This window comes from Solea senegalensis, linkage group LG5, assembly GCF_019176455.1.
Source record: "Solea senegalensis isolate Sse05_10M linkage group LG5, IFAPA_SoseM_1, whole genome shotgun sequence".
NCBI lineage: Eukaryota > Metazoa > Chordata > Actinopteri > Pleuronectiformes > Soleidae > Solea > Solea senegalensis.
The window spans coordinates 23,865,710-23,885,593 of NC_058025.1; the positions used below are offsets into that span (position 1 = coordinate 23,865,710).

The 19,884-nt window shown below is 47.6% G+C and overlaps 1 protein-coding gene across 10 annotated transcripts in view; it reads right to left on the reverse strand.

The window, feature by feature from the left end:
- Positions 1–1,850: 1,850 nt before the first annotated feature.
- Positions 1,851–19,884, reverse strand: part of fbrsl1 (fibrosin-like 1) — a 286,283-nt gene continuing 268,249 nt past the window's right edge. For 3 of the 10 annotated variants that reach the window (XM_044026546.1, XM_044026545.1, XM_044026543.1), the window contains 13 exons: positions 18,440–18,899; positions 17,265–17,533; positions 15,357–15,586; positions 11,448–11,498; positions 11,167–11,262; positions 9,108–9,179; positions 8,958–8,987; positions 8,566–8,637; positions 7,743–7,875; positions 7,026–7,109; positions 5,869–5,952; positions 4,781–5,057; positions 1,851–4,329 (listed from right to left, as the gene is read on the reverse strand). In XM_044026546.1, the coding sequence (XP_043882481.1) occupies positions 3,033–4,329; positions 4,781–5,057; positions 5,869–5,952; positions 7,026–7,109; positions 7,743–7,875; positions 8,566–8,637; positions 8,958–8,987; positions 9,108–9,179; positions 11,167–11,262; positions 11,448–11,498; positions 15,357–15,586; positions 17,265–17,533; positions 18,440–18,899 (3,155 nt within the window). In that variant the 3' untranslated portion in view covers positions 1,851–3,032. Of the gene's footprint in view, positions 4,330–4,780; positions 5,058–5,868; positions 5,953–7,025; positions 7,110–7,742; positions 7,876–8,565; positions 8,638–8,957; positions 8,988–9,107; positions 9,180–11,166; positions 11,263–11,447; positions 11,499–15,356; positions 15,587–15,740; positions 15,902–17,264; positions 17,534–18,439; positions 18,900–19,884 lie in introns of all 10 variants that reach the window. The other 7 variants (XM_044026544.1, XM_044026548.1, XM_044026552.1 and 4 more) reach the window with 7 other exon arrangements.

Here is a 19,884-nt window from a genome sequence, read left to right on the forward strand (position 1 = left end):
ACTAATGCATTAGCTCGCGTTGGGGGGAAAGAAGAAGCCTGGGCAGCCGCTGCACAGCGGCTTAAAAACACTTTCATACATGATTTATTAGCGGGGAAAGCGAGAAAAGGAGCTCGGACCCAACCATTCATTTGTTGCCCATCGTATTAGCGCGGCGCCGTGTTATTAGCAGCCATTGTGGTGCGTAAAAACCCCTTAGGTCTGTTCCAGTGTTCGCTGAATCCTCGGTGAACTCTGTGCCAAATGCTTTTTTGGAAGAAAGAGCATAGAAGATTCAATCCCAAACCCTCAGCGACCGAGTTTTCTCACAGATAAATCCGGAAGATTAGAAGGACACAATAAAACCGCGATGTCGCAGTGAAGAAACGTGCGATCTTATATTACAGACAGCTCCGAAGACCTGTAATAATTCATCCAACAGGGCCGTGCGTCAAATAGAGAGCGGTTCAACATTAAAACATAAACAATGGCAGCAAAAAAAAAAAAGGATAAAAGGGGGGAAAAAAAAGCCCGAGGGTGAAGAATGGCTCTGGAAAAGAGCTGACAATCGCAGATACTGTAATAACCCACCTTGGGTTGGATATGCTAGACAATGTGTCAATTGATTCCCTTCTGATGATGGACTGTGTGTTGAAATAAATTGACCTTGCCAGACGATGAGTGAAATTGATGGAGCTTTTCATCTCCGGAGGGCCGTTCTTCACTCCGCTGTAAAATGGATGGAGCACAAGACACAGTGATTGAGTCGGGGGGAGGGAGTGTGTGTGTGGGGTGTAAGACGTGTGTTCTTCTTCTACCAAAAGCTTGTTTGGTAAATAATAGTTACAGGAAAAATCACTATGCAGTAACTGCAGGGGTTAAGTACCGTTTGTTGACTAAATGATTAGACCTGAAAGCACACGGCGCTAAAGCGAATCCGGCCACGGGCAGATGCTACCCGCTGAAGGAATATCTGGCTCAATTACCGGGGGTCTAAATTGAAAGTGATAGTGATTTAAGTCTTCCCAATACGCCAGCCCCATTCTGGCAAACGGTCTTTACAAGGAGCCTTTTTTTTAACACAGAAAAAAAAACCAAAAAAAAAAACCTTGCTGGAGTGTGTGAGACAGAGGAGTGCCATTGATTTTCAGTAACATCCCCTAATGACCCGGGCCACGGTTTGATCCACGCTGTTATTAGCGGCTGATACCCTGGGACAGGATTGCTGCGTCTCATGACACACACAGCATGGAGATGAGTAGTTGAGGCATTACCGGGATGAATCGGTCGTCTCTGGACCGAGGTCTTGTCAATATTAGGACGGGGGCACCTCAGGGCTCTCTCCGTGGCCCACACCAGAGCACCTTCTGGCCTCATTAGAAAAGCAGATGAGTGGTGTTGCACGGGGGGAGCGTGGGGGATGTGCACAGCGTCTCCTCCACCATCCGATAACCTCCCTCCCAGACATTGCTCCTTTTAATGAGTCCAGACCGTGGGTCAATATGCCACTGGGTTGCCAGTCGATACCAGTTACCTGCAACACAAACACTCAAAACCTGCTTTCATACAAAATCAATGTCCTATTAGTCCCTCCCTGTATTGCCTTGGCCCAGCGCCATCGATTCCCTCTGAGGAGCAGTGCTGCCCATGTATGACAGATTATGGTCAAATGATCCGATGGCTGAGGCTCCGCCGCCAGACAAGTCTGTAGCCTTTATGATTTCAGAGTAATAGCGTGATGATCAGATGAGCAAATACTCTAAATGCTGGAAAGTGAGGCCCAAGCACCATCGGCAAACCAGACGTCAACATTCCCCTCAGTGGACGTGGCTCGCGGACGCGTTGGGGATTAAACACAGGCGGCACATGAGTGACATTAGGTCCAAACTTTATTCTGTACATTTTTAAACCGTGAATGTTCATTTTCATTTTTTGCAGGCCTAAAACTCTACTTTGTTTTGTATACAACAGTCTAAGAAAAACAACTGCACAACACCACAAGGTCGACAGAAAACGTCCTTTTGCTGCCCACTGAAAGCGTCCTTCTCTTCTGTCCGGGGCTGGTCCAGTTTGTGACTTGGAAGTCTGTCAATGATCCGTCATTATTTCATTGGTGAACATAAACACGTGTTAATCCAGGTTTCTCTCAAGTGTCGCCAGTATTGTCTGCTCCCTCCAGGTGATCTCCATCAGGGTGCTGAGTGCTGCTTTGCATAGATTGCAGATGATCCTCGTCGGCCCCCCTCGCAACACCCTCCCATCGTACAACCCCGCCCGTTTAGCCAGGTCTGTCAGTTTCACCGTGTTTCATTTCATTTTGTTTTTCTAGAAATGGTTAAAAAGCCTAATAAATTTACATGGTAATTTTGCAGCAGAGGAATATGAACAATTTATTTACATCAGATTACTTTACAGAGACTGAACAAAGACCCCATAATATATATTTTTATCTGCATATCTCAAAGGCAAAAACAAACGAACAGAACATATGTCGCCATGTAACGTCGTACATTGTCATCGTTGAGGATATCCTGGTACCATGAGGTTAAGTTATTGACGGCTGAAAGCAAAACTCCAGTCTTTACAGTGGGTCATAATGGATATGTCTCACAATCAGCTGGGATAAATATTGTAAAATGTGTGACTAATGCACAAAATACATAAAATTCATAGAAATGATATTTATACATGGAACACGGATAGGAAATGTACAAACTCATTTCAGGACCTCTCTTTCCGCGCGCAGCTGAAAAAAGAGATATTGGATTAATATATTAATTATCAAATATTTAAGTCGGATAGAAACACGCGCGCGTTTGCGTTTCCGTCACCGACATTCTGGAGCCTCCAGTCCACTAAAAAGTGAAGCCATGGCATGTGCTTAATCAGCCGTCCACACCTTCACTCTACAATCATACCCTTTCCCTTTGGGAGTTTTTGCTCTCCTTTGATGAAGAGCAGTGCATTTTGTTCACCGGGAGATTTCAAATGAGGGGACAGTGGAGTTTGTGAGTGTGTCTGATAAGATTTTGTGCACTTCCTTTAAAAAGAAGCTACCGGGCCTCTACCTCTTTGGGGTTGCGGGACGGGGAGTAGTCTCGTGGGTCCTGTGTGAGGGGGGTAGTCCTCCTGGGTGAGGCTGGCCTGGCACTGCCAGCTGGCACAAGGGGCGGGGGCGCACTGAGTGCAGCGGTAGGGGGCGTTCTGTTCAGGGGGCCGTTGTGTCCCGTGGAGGGGCTGAGTCTGGGGTAGGGCATGCCACCGAGGTGGGGCATGAAGGGAGGCATGTGGGGTAGGTGGCCCTCCATGGGGGACTGGTGCAGCTGATGGAGGCGGGCTCTGTCCAGCTCCTCCCGCAGGTGCATGCGCTCGCGCTCCTCCGCCTGCTGTCTCATCCGCTCGTGCTCCCGGCGCACCTCCAGCAGGTGCTCATGGTGCGAGTAGTCATGTGCCTCCCTCTCGCGGTACGCTCGCTCCTGTTCGTACGCGCTGGGGAAGCGGTGTCCCTGCTCGGCCCTGAGCTGGAAGTCCATGCGCCGCTGCAGGTCCAGGCTGCGGTAGGCCTCTTTGAGTGGGTCCCACGGGAAGGCCGGGTGGGGTAGACGCTCTCTTCCAGCCAGAGGACTCACGCCCATGAAGGGAGCCATGCGAGCCCGGTCCAGCACGTTGAGACTGCCCATATGGGGCATGGCGCTCATGGAGAGGGGCAGCGAGTGAGCCATGGGGACACCGTGCAAGCCCGGTGCCGGGATTTCATTGCCACGTGGTGAGGGAAGAGGCGGCTGCTGGGACAGAGGTGGGTGGTGGTGGTGCGGGTTTCCGGGCTGCCCAATGAGAGCAGGAAGAGCTTGGGTTGGAGGCTGGGGCGCGGGCTCCGAGCTCACCACCATGACCTCCTGCTCTTCCTTCCTCTCCTCCTTAATCTTCATGTCGTTTTTCACCTTGTGGAGCAGGTCCACCGACGGGGGCTCTTTCTTCTCGTTGTCCTTGAGTGTCGGTGGCGGCCCGCCTGCTATCTTCATGCTCTGCTCGTTGATCACTGCCTTGGAGTACGGGGAAGGAGAGCGCTGAGACTGTTTGATGGAATCCTCCGAGGACCTCCTCTCGAGCATCTCCTTGCCGGGGGAGCGACTCTCCTTCACCTTCACGTCAGCCAGTGCGGAAGCCTCCCGGTGGCGCTCCAGCAGCTCCTTCTCCGCCTCGCGAACTCGGTCCACGCTGCCACTGTGATGCCGACCCGAGTCGCTGGAGTTCTGGCTGTTTGAGCGGATAAGGTTACTGATCTGGTAGCTGACGGGAGCGGAGGCCGGGGACGAGCGGTTGGAGTGTCGATTGCGATCCACAGAATCCCTGAAATGACAACATGACAGTAATGTGGTCAGAGAGAGGGATGAACCGGACGCATGCGTTTCAGTTCTCTGCCGTTGTCCCTGTGATCATGCTCTCTGCCTTCAGTCGGATGGAAACACATATTTGACTGATGTCTTCCCTCAGAGCACATTTCTTCCTCTTTGATTTATGACCGCTTTCCTGATTGTTTCACGGTTTCTATTCTTATTTTACTTTTCAAAGATCCTCTTAATTGCCAGAGGAATTGTCAGTTTTGTCTTGTGTAATTCCAGCGATAATTAGATAATGACTTTCACGTCCCGTTGGTGTGTGCATGCAGAGGCCTGCAGTGTTTGGACACATTTGCTCGCACGCACATGCTAATGCTATGGATTATTAATGTAATATTTGAAGCTGAGTCCATGGAGGAGAATATTTTTAAGTTTTCCTGTGAATAGAACCACAAACACACCTGTCTTTGTCCTTCTCCTCCTTCCCGATGGACGAGTCTCTTTTCTCTCGCTCCCTCTCCCGCTCCCTCTCCCGCTCCCTCTCTCGCTCCCTCTCCCGCTCTCTCTCGTGGCTGTTGGCTGAGCTGCTTCTCTCGGTGTCTGCGGTCTTGGGCCACTGTGGCGGGGTGGGGAAAGACGGCGGGGTGCGTCGCAGTCTGTTCCAGGTGTCGTGGTGGGGGCTGCCGAACGTGGGCAGGCCTCCTGGCCCCTCCTTGGCGCCAAACATACTGTTGGACCCTGGAGGCAAAAGAGGGAGACAGACGTGGGAGCCAGTGTAAGTTAATCGAGCACAAAACCTTCTTCGGGACACATATGATGAGAAAGACTCAACAACAAAAGGTTTTGTCTTTGTCTCTGGAGGTTCTCTCACTGACGCTGTTTGAAAGAGGTAGAGGTTAATGGCTCCCCCCACCAATGGAAAAGAAGTACTCATTTGTTTTTGGACTAAAGGGTTTCTCCCTTCCCCTTTTTTTGCACCACATGAACAGGGGATACTCACTTGCCCTCGGGAGTTGAGGGCTGTGAAAAGCCAAGGGAGACCTTAGCATTCCACGGCATGTCTATTCCAATTACATCCATTTTCACAGCAGGACTTGGCACACAGGAATAGGGAGGGACGGAGAGAAAGAGAGAAAGGCGTAGAGAGGAGGATGCAGGGGGAAGAGAGAAAGCCCTTCATGGTGGTGCAGAAGGTGCTTATCAAATAATTAATAGAGGAATTGCCACCAAACAGCAGACCTGAGAGTGCATGTTGGCAGAAGTGCAGCCAGATTAAAGCCAGGCTGTTGGGGACATGGTTGGTGGATGAAGTGGAGGCAGGGAGGAGGTCTGCTATGGCCTGTTGTGCCGCGCTACTGGGCTTCGCTGGGCTAAGTTTGCTCTGCCACAGAAACTAGAAGCAAAGTTTCATCTTTTTTTTTCTTTTTTTTTTCCTCCCCTCCTGGCTCTCCCTGTGGTCTAAACTCTGTCCTACTCTGTTCTGTCACCGGCCACAGGGGCCAGATTGTAGGGGGTAGCAGTGGAGGAGGAGAGGGGGGCCAGCGCTTACCAAGCGAGGGGTTGCCTAATCCTCCAAAGGCACTGCTTGAAAGGTTGCCGAGGCCGCCAAAGGAACTGGAGCGACTGAAAGGATCTGCAAAATGCCAAACAGGGATTAGCAAAAGGGGGGGGGCTGGCTTGCAGTGCTCACCCCAACACCAGCCCATTCCACTCGGCTTTTCTCTTACAAGCGAGCTTCTTTTTTAGCGCTGCCATTCTAGCTCTCTGCCTGATAATTCTGCGATTGCCAGGTCATCTGGATTCACTGCCACTAACTGGAGTGGAGAGTCTCTGCCTCCGCTGGGGCCAGTGGAACAAAATTGCTTAATGGGAAAATTTGTTTTGAGTTGTTGGAGCTCTGCTGAATATGGCCTGTGGTAGAGCAGGGGAAGTAGAAGCTGTAAAAACCACAAGGCTAGACTGACTATAATGATTTAATTGGAGAACAGTGTCTGACGGGATCCACTGGTGCAAACTCTAGCCTCCGCGCATGTATAGCAATAACACAGTTGTCTGCTACGACATTTATCACCTGATAATTTGCAGTCCCATTTTAATCCACCAGGAAATCCAAGCACGTATCTGCGGATTAAGGCTTAAGGATTTGCATCTCTGGTGTTAATAAAGCAGCAAAGACGACAATTTCCCTTTGCCTCACAGATCGTGTCTTCCTCCTCTGTGCAGTGTGTGTGTGTGTGTGTGTGTGTGTGTGTGCGTTATCCCATGAAATCAACCCAAACACTGTCTCTGTGACAGAATGGTGAAAGATAATTACATGCACAAATAAACCTGGTAGTAAACAGTAGCTATGAATTACACAACCAACGTTGCATGCGAAGAGAAAATGAGTGGGACGTCTCGCTTTTGCACCAAGTACAGTTTCTCTCCAGTTTCACTAAATTCAGAGCAAATCGGAGCTATTTTAAGAGCTTATGCTGCGAATCATAACGTCCGACTGACGACGCCGGTCAACTGGATTCCACATTAAACTTCAAATGAAGCCGAGATCAAAACTAGGAAAATAGAACGTTTCAGATGACACCCAGGTGGCTCGTAATGTGTCTAAGACAGGAGTGCAAAAGAGAGAGAGACAGAGAGAGAGAGAGAGACAGGGTAGAGGAGGAGGAGAAGGTAAATGTATAAAAAATTGAACGTGGGGTTACTTACACTTACCTGCCAAATGGCTAGGAGGCAGGAAGCCACTGGGGTGAGGGGCAGGGCCATAGGGGGAGGGCGCTGGGTGGCCAGAGCCTGTTAAGAGTGGAGAGGAGAACATTGTTATTATGATCCAATTTGAAAGTCATCACCAGGCAGAGAGAAAACACACCCACGGCAATCATCATTCTAACCCGCGTGATTATCAATGAGTAAATACTGCAGAAGCATCACACATGTGCGGAGTGTAGAGACAGCTGAGTGTTGTCAATAAGCAAATGAACCAATGACATTTGGCTTTTTTATTGTGTGTGTGTGTGTGTGTGTGTGTGTGTGTGTGTACTCAACTATAGCTGCTTATTGAGGTCAACTCCACACTGAGCCTCTCTCCCAAAACAGTAACCATCACCCAAAACTCCATGAATGGTTAATGAGAGAACCAATTACAGCAGGGTCTCTGACACACCACTGCATAATTACCAGTCAGAGGCCATTTCTCCTCCCTGTTGCCCCTCCAACGCAGGGCAAATCAGTCTATTACCTGAATGAGAGTCATCCATATTCATAGAATGTCTGACTCCATTTACTGGCAAAACATTCGCTTACAAAACAACTATAATTAAGTGAACATTACACGCGAGGGGAGGGGAAATAACGACGCTATTTCTTTGCAGTGGTGGAGGAGCGATTTCAACAACAGGGCAATAAAATGCTCATGAATGCACTGACCTGTGGAAGAGAACATGGGTCTCGCCAGGTCGTGAGGGTACGGGATGCCTGGGAAGACTCCAGGAGCTGGGGGTCGGCTGAACAGGTCCAGCTTCCCGTTCATGTCGAGTTTGTGAGGATCCAGCTGCATTTGCTGTGGTCAGGTAGAGGGAGACAAAGGGGGAGAGAGAGCGAGACAGAGAGACAAAGGAAATTAGGTCGCTAGAAGAAATAATACCAAACATCATTTCCAGCAGCAGAGTGAGAGGGATTTGTCCTCAGCTACACTGGGTGACAGATTTGTCAACAATGGCTCTATGTCTCCAATTTTGGCCCACTGTGTTATCCAAATGTACGTAAGCTGATTAGGGAACACTAAATCCTCGCTAACGGGCGTTCAGAGCCCAAGAAGAGCCGACACCACAGGGCCAGTGGCATTAGCAGAGGATCTCCATGGCGAGGCCACACCATCCTCTGTCAGTGAGAGGAGTATTTCCACACTGGCATTTGTTTTGCTCACATGTTGCATTTTGGTCAACACATTATTTCAGCCACTATTTCTATGACATGCTATATGACATATCATGACGCTTTGCCCTTTGTGAGCCGAGCACAAAACCTTTGCACAAGAGAAGAGTCCAGATTGTTTGCTTTGTCAATAACTTCTCAGTCTTCCTGCATCCAGTAACACGATTATAGATTGTTGTTTACAGGTAAAAGATCCCAAATTTTCCAGTGCGTACGTTATCCGGGGACATTATTGCATTACATTAATGTACTGTATAGTTCGATTTTGACATGACAAGCAAAACTCCTGCAAGACATCATTTTGCATCTCACGCACCTTCATTTTCTGCTGGTGGTGGTAGATCTGCCATGCGATCTGGACATGCACTGCACACCACTTGCCAGGTTTCTAAAAATTTACAGAGAAACTGAGGTTAGCCTGCTGGCTTTGATATCGGGGAGCTAAAAGTGGATTTTGGCATCAATATGTTCTGGCCAAACTACAAAGTGGGAACTGGTCAGAGTTTTCAACCAGGCAACAGATTAAGAAAATTCGAAACCCTGACTTCAACCCAATAGAGTCCTCAATTCTAGCCGTAAATGCAGCCAACCATTTTTTTTATTCATTATTTTTTTTTTATTTAATCGGAGAATTTGCAGTGTCAGACTTTGTGGCCTGGCCAGAGAGATGACACGCTTAAACAGAAGATGGACAAGGCGACCACTTACCCTAACAGATGTCCTGAATGGATCTGTTATCTGTATGGACAAACACATGATCATTATCATCACCAACAAACACGACTACGACTTAAAACACACGTTTGGAAAAAAAAAAAGTTTGTGAGTTTGTTTGGGTGATTTCAGCGTCACGCTTACCCGCGGATCCTTCTGTAGGAGTGTGTGAGGTACTGCTCCGGGACGCGCTGCTACGTCAATGGGATTCGATGGCTGGTGGAGGGAGAGAGAAGCAAACACAGAGATACGGGTTCATCCATCATTGACAGAATACAGAAGGTTTCAGGAGGTAACGTGACCTCATTCACTTTCTGCCCATCCCTATCACACATATCTCATCCCACATTCTATTCCATTCATTTTGGTCCAGGAGTTTTAATTGGATTTCTTTTTGTATTAATAAGATAACATACATGGACAGTATGTAATCTCTGTCTGTCAATCAGAGCTTAAATGGTGGTCAGGACTGCTGTCGTTTCTGTCTCGTTCACCTGTGCATTTATGCTTTTGGCAACAGAACACGCAGTAACACGCAGTAACACACGATACAAAAATAAAAAAAGGACAAAAACAACAAAATACACACTCGTACTAGTAAACATTTGCTTCCAAATACTCAAACACTGTTTTAAATATTTAACTACGTGACTAAACGTTGCGTCAGTGTCACTCGACATGGAAGAAATGTCAGAATCTCAATCTGCAGCGTCCCTGCACGCACGCACACACACACACACACACACACACACACACAAGTTCACTAATCCTCCGCGACAGCTACTTATAAAGCTGATGCTGTAGATAAAATGGCAGCGATGCGACGCTGCAGGCGTCGAGCCAGAGTCACACACCTCCTCTCTCAGCTGCTGGAGAACAAGTGCTTAGATCAGCCTTATAATCCGTCTCTCTAAATCAGGGAGAGGAGGCTCCTGCAGGCGACCACCCACCCACCCCGCCACCCATAAACAGACACACATCTCCCAGACAGCTCATCTCCCAGAATACTTAGCAGGGTTTTTAGACACATAAGATGGGTTCTTTGAGCCATCTGGAGGGGCCTTTCGACAAAAGGGCCCCTCCATGACAGAGTCCATTGGGAACCGGGCCAGCGGATTTAGGGCAGCTTTGATTAGTGGCTTACACTGGGTCACAGCCCCTGGGCATCTGCCAGACAAGCTAACACCCTCATCCCCGTCCTCTACACCCCGACCACTCCGCCCTGCACCTTCTCTGAACAGATTTTGCTTTCTTGTCCCTGGCATGGTTCGCCGCAGCTTGTGTCAACACACGGCGCTGACCCCCCAGTTCACGTCTGGAGTGTGATAATAGATTCAAATGGGATGATGATGATGGGGGTGGGTGCAGGGGTGCGGGGGACACGATTTATGAGAATCCTGTTTCATATTTTCAGCATTGAGAGCATTTCCAATCCAACATATGCTTCAAGTTTAGTGTGCGAGCAGTTCTCGTGTGAGTATTCACGACAAGGACGTTCCTTCATGACTCACACGTATGTTATGGACTTGCATAGCCTAGTTTTTTATTATGTATGTACGTATGCAGTATTAGTCGCTGTGTTTATAGACAGTAAAAAAACAACAGGAATGATCCACTCTCTCTTTTTAAAGCAGAAACAAGAGGAGACTTTCATCTAAGTTGGTTTGCAATGAGTTCGTATTTTAAGTTCCAGTGTGTAACATTTAGGAGGGTTTATTTGTATTTGCAGAAGCTGAACTGAAGTGGACGCACACACACGTGTGCTTCTCCTTAAAATAAAAACGATTTGGGTTTGTTTGTTTTGTTTGTTCGTAGCTGTAACACAAGACGTTTATATGCACGTTTGGCACACGTCTGGCTCCACAGAGACCGCCAACGTTTCGCTGACATGTCTCGACAGCAGCAAAAAGCGAGCCAGAGAACACATCGTGTGTTTCGGGACGCCACATAAACCGACAGAGGAGAAAGTAAGACGGCGCAGAACAAGTGGAGGAAGTTGTAAATAGCGTTTACATCCTTTCTGAGTGTGCGCGGAGGCCACGGTCGCTCCCTGATGTGCGCGGGCAGGGGAGGGCTGAGCGGAGGGATCCTCCGTTTTAGTCTCACCAGTAGATGTCGCTAACTCTTACGCACTGGGACATTTAAACTCTCATGTCTGTGTGTCTGTGACGGTGAGGTTGAGGGTGGGGACGCGGGGGCTGACCTTGGGCTGGAAGGCTCCTTGCAGCGAGCTGAAGGGTCCTGAGTGTGGGAGCAGCGGGGGCATGCCTGGCATGGTGGGGGGGTAGGAGGGGAAGTACTGGGGAGAAAAGAGGAGGAACGGGAGACACAAAAAGACACAAAACCAAATCAAACAGAGATAACGTACAGGACTCAAGCATAATGCACACGAAACCACCGCGGCCGAATGGCAGCATTCAAATATGTCAAATATTTGATTTGCCCGATGCAAATAAAAAAAGTGTGATCAAAGAGGGAACTCACGTTTGAATGTCTGATGAACGGATTGTCCAGTTTGGGGGTGTATTTGTCGAACTGGAAGAGACGGGAGAGAAAAGAATAAGGAAACATAATGATCTCCTCTGTCAAATTCCTTCATTTTCTTTTTTTTAATAATAATAATAATACTACTACTACTAATAATAATACCATCTCATTATATTGACATCTTGAAAACACATCATGTGATCAACATCTGTAACTGGTAATGAGCAGGATTATGATCCAGAGTCATAAGCCCTGGAGAAAAGCAGCTGGCTCGCAGTGGTCATGGGTTTACTTAAACTGCACGGTCAGATAGGCAGTTAAATTACTAACAATACAGTCGCTTTAGCAGACTGCCAACATGAAGGCAGCCTGCATGATTTTCCAATTGAGCGTACAGAGGTTGGGCGTGGAGGCCCAGCTTTGGGAATCAGACCATTTCAAAACCAGACCAGTTGTTTCTATTCACTGGAAAATTTGTAGAAATGTGAATCTGATTGCTTTTGACTGCAAGGTTTTTTTGAAAAACAACAATCTCCATGATAGAGTTGGGAGGGAGCACATGGAGACATATGGGTTTGTCTTGGGTGTTAGAGAAGCAGACTTCAAACGAGTCTCGGGCAGGAAAACGGGCCAATTCTCTGTGTATAAAATCATGGAAATAATATATGGAACCTCTTGAATGAGCACTCTGCCTTTTATGACTGAAACCGAATCTAGTAAATGACATTTGCAATGGTTCGGGGCTAATTAAGGACAGATGAGCATGGAACTGATACACTGTAACCTCCAAAAAATCCCAACGCTGATGTTCAGAAACAATTTCAGCGGCAGATCTCGGGCCAAGAAGAAAAATCTCAATTACAATTTGCTGTCTCAAAAGCGTGTTGTTTGAGGAAAAGGGAATTCTGATCATATCCCTAAACACATGGGAATCTAGTCAGTAAGCCGAGAAGGAGAGGAGGGAGAGGGAGAGCAGGAGCACGCTGCATGAATGGGAGCTTTGTGTGTCTTTTCACTGGCTCTCTATTTTGAAACAGCCTAATTACAAGTGACAGTAACTTACTCCAATTCCGCAAATTCACAAACCATTTGCAGGTACTTTTTGCGAGTGTTTGCACAAAGCTCCCTTGGCAGCCGCACATGTTTTGGGTTTACATAAAACCAGAAAATGAGTGGGTATGAATCAGAGTTTCTGTGCGCGCGTGTGCTGCGACACGGGTGGTTGCAGAGAGAGAGAGAGGGAGAGAGGGAGGGAGGAGAGAGAGAGAGAGAGAGAGGAGAGAGAGAGAGAGGGGAGAGAGAGAGAGAGAGAGAGAGAGAGGGGAGGGAGGGAGAGAGAGAGAGAGAGAGAGAGAGAGGGGAGGGAGAGAGAGAGTGAGAGGCAGAGAGGGAGAGAGAGAGAGAGAGAGAGAGAGGAGAGAGAGAGAGAGAGAGAGAGAGAGAGAGAGGAGAGAGAGAGAGAGAGAGAGAGGGAGGGAGGGAGGAGAGAGAGAGGAGAGAGGGGAGAGGAGAGAGGAGAGAGAGGAGAGAGAGAGAGAGAGAGAGAGAGAGAGAGAGAGAGAGGAGGGGAGAGAGAGAGAGAGAGAGAGAGAGAGAGAGAGAGTAGAGGAGAGAGAGGGAGAGAGGGAGGGAGGGAGGAGAGAGAGAGAGAGAGAGAGAGGGAGAGAGAGAGAGAGAGAGAGAGAGGAGAGAGAGAGAGAGAGAGAGAGAGAGAGAGAGAGAGAGAGAGAGAGGGAGAGAGAGAGAGGAGAGAGAGAGAGAGAGAGAGAGAGAGAGAGGGAGTGGGAGAGAGAGAGAGAGAGAGGGCGGCTTGTTGGCTGAGCTGCTGGTGCAGAGGCAGCGTTCGGGTCAGGGGGCCCCCTTTGGTGAACCGGGGCCTTTCACATCTGCACACAGAATGGCAGCAGTCACAGTGGCGGTGTTGACGGCCCTGTTTGTGGGCGATAATGGGTCCAAATCAAAGACAGGCGGCCTATGGAGAGGAAACGGCGACCCAGCTCTCGAGCTCATTAAACGGCTCCTCTGCATTTCTGAGGGCGCGGCCTGTTTAATGTCTGACACTGGGAGAGAGATTTTGGCTGCTTTATGGCGTTGTAAAAAGGAAAAATCTAAAGCTCTTGCCCTTATTATTTATGGTGCCTGTCACGGTTTTATTGTAAACAGCTTTGGCTAATTAAGGCTTAATATTTCATCTTATAACAATTAAGAATATTCCTGGTCCAAAGACGAGGCAGGGGCAAGGGGGTGGGGTGGCAAAGACACTCAGTGCTGCCATTTGGCAAGCCAGCTGCTTGAGGGTGTTGTACAATAAACAAATATAAAGGCTTCATAATTTCATTAATTACAGCCATTAGCCAAGGGCTGTTATAGAGCTGAACTGACATGGGGCATCTAGAGAGCAAGAGAAGAGAGAGAGAGGGAGAGAGGGAGAGAGGGGGAGAGAAAGAGAACAATTGGGCCATATGTGGTCTGTCTTTTTATGACAGAACAGTACGACAACCACAACATCATTATAACTCCTGCCTTTCTAAGCATTGGAGAGCAGAAGAGCAGCATTGGAACAGAGGAGATGAAGGGAGAGGTGGAGGGGCACAAGTTAAGTAACAACAACACAGTTTCAATTAAAGGGAAAAAGGGAGCAGAAGACACAAACGGAAGAAAAATCCCTTCACAACAACACAAGGGATGAAGGTTATGTACATCACGGGCTACATAATGGCAGCATTAGAGAGATGTGGAAATTGCCTCTTTCATCTCCGACGAGACGAGCGCGTGTAATTCCTAGCACGTAAGAAAACAAGCGGAGCGGCGTACGCCACGTGTGCCGGCTGAAGCGGCGTCAGAGCGCTCCGCACACTTATCTGTTCCATAAATACCACAGCTTTGATTTCACATGTACAGGACGGGGGTAATCTTGAAATGGGGCCTTAATGGGACCGCAGGGTTCTCAATCAGAGGTTGTGACATGATGGATTGGATCTATTAGACTAATGCCAAAAAAAAGCTACAAATGGGGCGTCTGAGCCGACTGTCAGAGATTGCTGTGCATTTGAAATGATGGATGAATAGTTAGAACCTTTTTTTTCCCTGTTCTCTGAACTAATCCGAGCTGCTAGTGTTTGACCCCCACACACACACAGACTTAATGGCAGTCAAAGCACGGAAGCAATTAGAAACATTATCAAAACAGTACTGCGGTGATGTCATACCCCATTCATCTACAACAGGGTTATTTGACTGGCTTTGAATTTTGGAAATTGGCAAGTATGGTTGCTATTGAGCTGTGCATGCCCATACGCACACACACACAGATGCCGTCTTTGTAGCTCTTTGTTAACAGGCAAATAAAAACAGTCAGCACCGTTTAAAACACATCCATCTGCAAACAATTGGAAAGCCGGCCTTCAGGCGATTCCCCTTTTTTTTTTTCATCCACACAGCAAACTCTGAACAGCGGAATCTAAGTGAAGAAGGAGACGAATCATTTTAAATTGAATCAGGTGAGGTTTGCTGGTCTGGCAGTCGAGACAAGAGTCTCTGTGCGTGTGCAGTTACTGTGTGCGGAGAGCTGCAGACCATCATCGTCATCATCATCATCATCATGTAGAGGTGTGTGTGTGTGTGTGTGTAACTGGAGGTGGCAGCCAGGGGTCGTGTCGTGTAACAGCTGCGATGCTCCCAGCGTCTCAACAGGAGAGTATGAAAAAAATCAGAGCAAAATCAAAATGGTGGTCTTTTTGAAAGGGAGGGGTTTGAACAGCTACGGGACATAGTTGGTGAATTTGTAAAAAAAAAAAAAAACAGGGGGGGAGCTGATTGAAGAGGAGGTCTGGAGGGGTGACAGTCGGTGGGTGTTAAGTTTACGGAGCTTTTTTACTTATCCTCACATTTCTGGCTTGGACGCACCATGGGGGGTGCGGTGGGCGGGGTGAGGATGGCGGCCGGGGGCAGACTGGCGGGGAAGGGCGTGAAGGTGTGCTGGTGGGTGTGTTGGTGCTGGTGCATGTGCTGGTGTTGGTGAAACTCGGCCCTCAGGAGCGACACGGGGGCCAGCGGCGCGGCGGACGGCCCCCGGCCCCGCTCTGAACTTTGAACCAGGAAGCGGTTGTTCAGCTCCTGCCTCAGGAGGTCATGCTCTGTAAGAAAGGAGAGCGAAGAAAACCAAACAAAAAAAAAAAGAAAAGAAAAAGGGGGGGGCGGGGGATGGAGGGGTGGGACAAGAAAAAAAAAAAGAGGCACGGCGCCCAGTCAGTTTTTACAACAAGGGTAGAAGAAAAGAGAAATAGTCACCTGGCATTCTCTGTTTCTCCAGCTCATGCTGTGAGGGTTTTCTACGTGGGGACTCATTGGTGGTGGTAAGAGAGTTGCCTGTGACAATGTGCCAATCAGAATCCCCGAATGAGGCTGGCAATACATGATTGGTTGGTTGAATGATATCAACAGGCTGGTATCTAAAGACAAGAGAGAACCAAGAGTCATCCCAGCAGAAAACACACACACACACTCTCTCTCTCCCTCGAACAGAAAGTATTACAGACACTCATCATCACTGGAGACACTGTCGTGTGCAACAGATTGTTACAATTTCCATTTTGTTACCAGGAGAAATTGAGTGACTTTTAGGACATGTTCTCCGGCTCTGATGACTGTGATGCACCCCTGCCCTCCTTCTATCACCTTATCCCCGGCTTTATCTTACAATGATTGATTATTATTTTCGTATGTGTAGCACTAAGCTGACTGCACGACTACCATTAATGGACAGGAAAGTATGCAGATTCTATTTAGTAAGAAGCTTTTTGTTTCACCTCTCGTTTCAGTGTGTAATGTTCCACTGCTCTGCCTCTGAGATAAAGTAGATGTAAATGTATCATTTACTATTCACTGTGCATAGGCACAGGCTGTGATGTGGAATATAAATGAATAATAAAAGCAATGCGTTTTTATTTCAAGACAAAGCCCTAATTTAGGAAAATGTGTTTTCTTTAATAATAGAGTGAACTGGGATTCTGTTCTTTTCTTTTCTGTGTAATCAGTGAAATGGCCAAATGCATCTTTTGAAGTATAAAACAACATATTCTGACTGACATAGTGAAAATAATCAAAGTGAGGCAAAAAAAAAACAAAAGAAAAGCAGCACTTACCAGAGCAGCAAATCATTTATGAACACGTGACTGAACTCAGCCACACACACACACACACACACTCACACACAACACAGGTTCATATAAAACTCTAATCTAATATCACACATTAAATAAGATAGTGATATTCCTGAAGTATACATATAGTATGTATATGTTTTTGTAATCTCACAACACTCTTCAGACTCTATTAGTACATATGTTATTAACGTGTACTAACAGGAACGATTGTGAAAAGTCACTTTATACTTGGTCAACTTTAGGAAACTCATTTTGGAAATTCATAACAACTATATACATTATTAAATAAGTAACCATTCCTATATACCACAGGTGTCAAACTCAAGGCTTTTGTCCACTGACTCACTGAACCAGAGGGGGGGTTATATGAGGGGGCTCAGCCCATGATTTGTATTTGGCATACTAATGATTGAGTACAGCCAATTATTGGCTAAGATACATGTGACTAGGGGAGGAGGAAATCAGGCAAGACAGAAATGGACAATGGGAAATCATTTGTTATTTGACCTCATCTGGCCCTTGGACCCTGGACTTTGACACCGCTGCTATATACAATAAATACGATAACAGTTTTTAGTTCATTTGTCAAATAAATCTAAATGCTGTGCTGCTAAGTGAAGCTCCAGCGTGTGAGGGAGCGCGGCTTTACCTGGGTAGGGGGTGCCGGCTGGGTGCCCGGGCACCACTAAACTGTTGGTAGGTAAAGTTGGTGGTGGAGGCAGTGTGGCTGGGGTTGCAAACATGGCCGGAGGGCGATGGGCCGGGCTCCTTAGGGAGGAATAATGCGAGGTAGAGAGGTTGGCTATGGACAGAGGCAAGGCGGGAGCCGAGGACGGCAGTCCACTGAGGTGGTGGTGATGGTGGTGCGGGGACGGGGGCAAGTGCTGTTTGGGAAGAGCCACCGGACTGCTGCGATGGCTGAGGATTTAATGGAAGACAAAGCAGAGAAAAGGAATGATCATTTATGTTGGTAATCAACACAAACTTCATTCATTTACCCAGTAAAAATGCAGCAGTGTGACACTTTAATTAAAGCACCGATGAAAACGTCTGCTTCTGTTTGTTTTAGGACGATGTTTGACACTTTTTCTTTGACAACATGAGAATTATTATTATTTTTGTCAATTAGGCTCCATGGGATGCAAAAGTAAACAGTGTAAAGTGTCGTATGTTCTGTGGAGGTGCTCGGTGAAATATGGTGAAACAGCTGACAGCTGCTTATTACAAGTTTGTGCTGTGAAAAATCAATAGCAAGTCAATATTGCTCAGAGTAAATTGTCCCATTGGACTACATTATACTCATTTGGAAATTGCTGCAGTTGATTGCCGCCTCTGCGACTGTGATTGACAAGGACGCAATAAAGGAAAGTGGTAGTGGCTACAGAGTAATATCATCATCTGCGCTCGCCTGATGCTGAATTTGTGCTCGCTCATTGTTAGTGGCACTGAGATCTCGAGTGGACACAACTGGTCAACACATCGCGTTTGGCCGTCGCTAATTCTCAGTGCAGAGCTTCAGAAGACTGAGGCTGCGGGAATCTGTGCGTTAGCGAGAGGAGAACATTGAAGTTTGCACATATTTCCATGGATAACCGTGATAAATCATTGTGACATATATCACACGATCATAAAAGATCACTAAAATGTGAATTACAAAATCACATTTTAATACGATGAGATAAATGGGAGCTTCATAGCCACACTGTAATACCTCCACACTTTGGAAAGCAGCGTCTTCGTGGGTTTGTGTTTTAAAGCATAAACAAATGCCTTGTGTTTTATAAACCTCTGTAAACCCAAACACGCCCGCGTGCAACAACCTACCTGATGTCGTGGAGGCTGCTGTACTGCAGCGGGTGATGCAACTGGTGGCTGATAATTGACCGTGCGTGGTGCTGTGGAGGCAGAACAACACGTGGCTCCTGGTGTGGGTGTTGATGTGGGTGTTGGTGTGGGTGTGGGTGCGGAGGGTGGGGCTGGGGATGGGGTGGTGCCTTCAGCAGGGGAGGGGTAGGGACAGGGGGCGGAGGCTGCTGCTGCTGCTGCTGCTGCTCCTTCTTGACACTGAGAGGAGGTGGGGTCGGGAGGCGTAACCTAGGAGGTTCTGGAGGCGCCGCCGCTGCGGCGGGGGCGGGGGAGCCTGTGGGTGCCGAAGCCGGGGTGGGGCTGGGCACGGGAGGCGCGAAGGGCACCTCACTGATGCTTTGCTCCTGACTCCGCTGGAGCCCTGATACTTTGGCCGAGCTACAGGTCTTGGACTCAGGAATCTCATTCGCTGGCACACCTGAAGGGAGAGAGAGAGAGAGAGAGAGAGAGAGACACTCAGCGACATGTAAATCTGATTCAGGCTGATAACAGTCACAGAGAGAGTGCATGAGAAACAGGACATGGGTATAATACACCACATGATTCATCTCACCAATGTTTTCTTAACCATGAAAGGAGCTCTAAAATATCAATACACTGAAACACTGCCATCTTATGCCGACCGGCCGTAAGATTAAACCTGGAACCTGGTTTGAATGTTACGGCAGGTTAACGCGCGTGCTCAGTGACGAGCACAACGTAGCTGCCTAGCCTTTGTTACAAAGCCTGAGGTTCCTCTTGTCTCTGTCTCCCCAGGTTCCATTAAGTGTTTAATCAGGTCATTTTCATGCTTGACTATAATCAGATGATCCAATTTCTTCCCGCGATCCAGTCAGTATGAATAAATCACAGCTAATTAAAGTTAAATGTCGGCCTCTATTCAGGGCTTTGCTGAGCACACAATCTGGCATGAAATAATTATGTTTCAATTCTGCTGTGAAGAGAGATCATGGCCCTTATCTTGGCCTCTCTGCCACTGCACATTTCTATCCTCCCATCCTGATCTTTCACGGGATTTGGGGAAACTGCAGCAGAGCACTCTGAACTTGGCCACTTTGTCTTTACCATTCATCAGGGAGCTTTTCAACAGATAAGAAGCTTTTATGATCACCATTCCAGTGAACAATGACTTTTCATACTTGCGCTGATGCAGTTTAATGACTATAATTATATGCTGTTGTAGCAGGAAAATGACACCTTTTACATACTAAGAATTCTCAAAGCACTTTGGGATCTTAATGAAAAAGAAAAGACATCTTGGAGTTAAAAGAAAAAACTAAACGAGCCACAAAGACACTGATTTTGAGGAGATGGAAGTGCAACGGAGAAAACAAGACTTGAGCTCACTTGCACAAGGAGAAATCTGAGAAAGACGCGGATGGAGACAGAAGAACCGAGGAGAC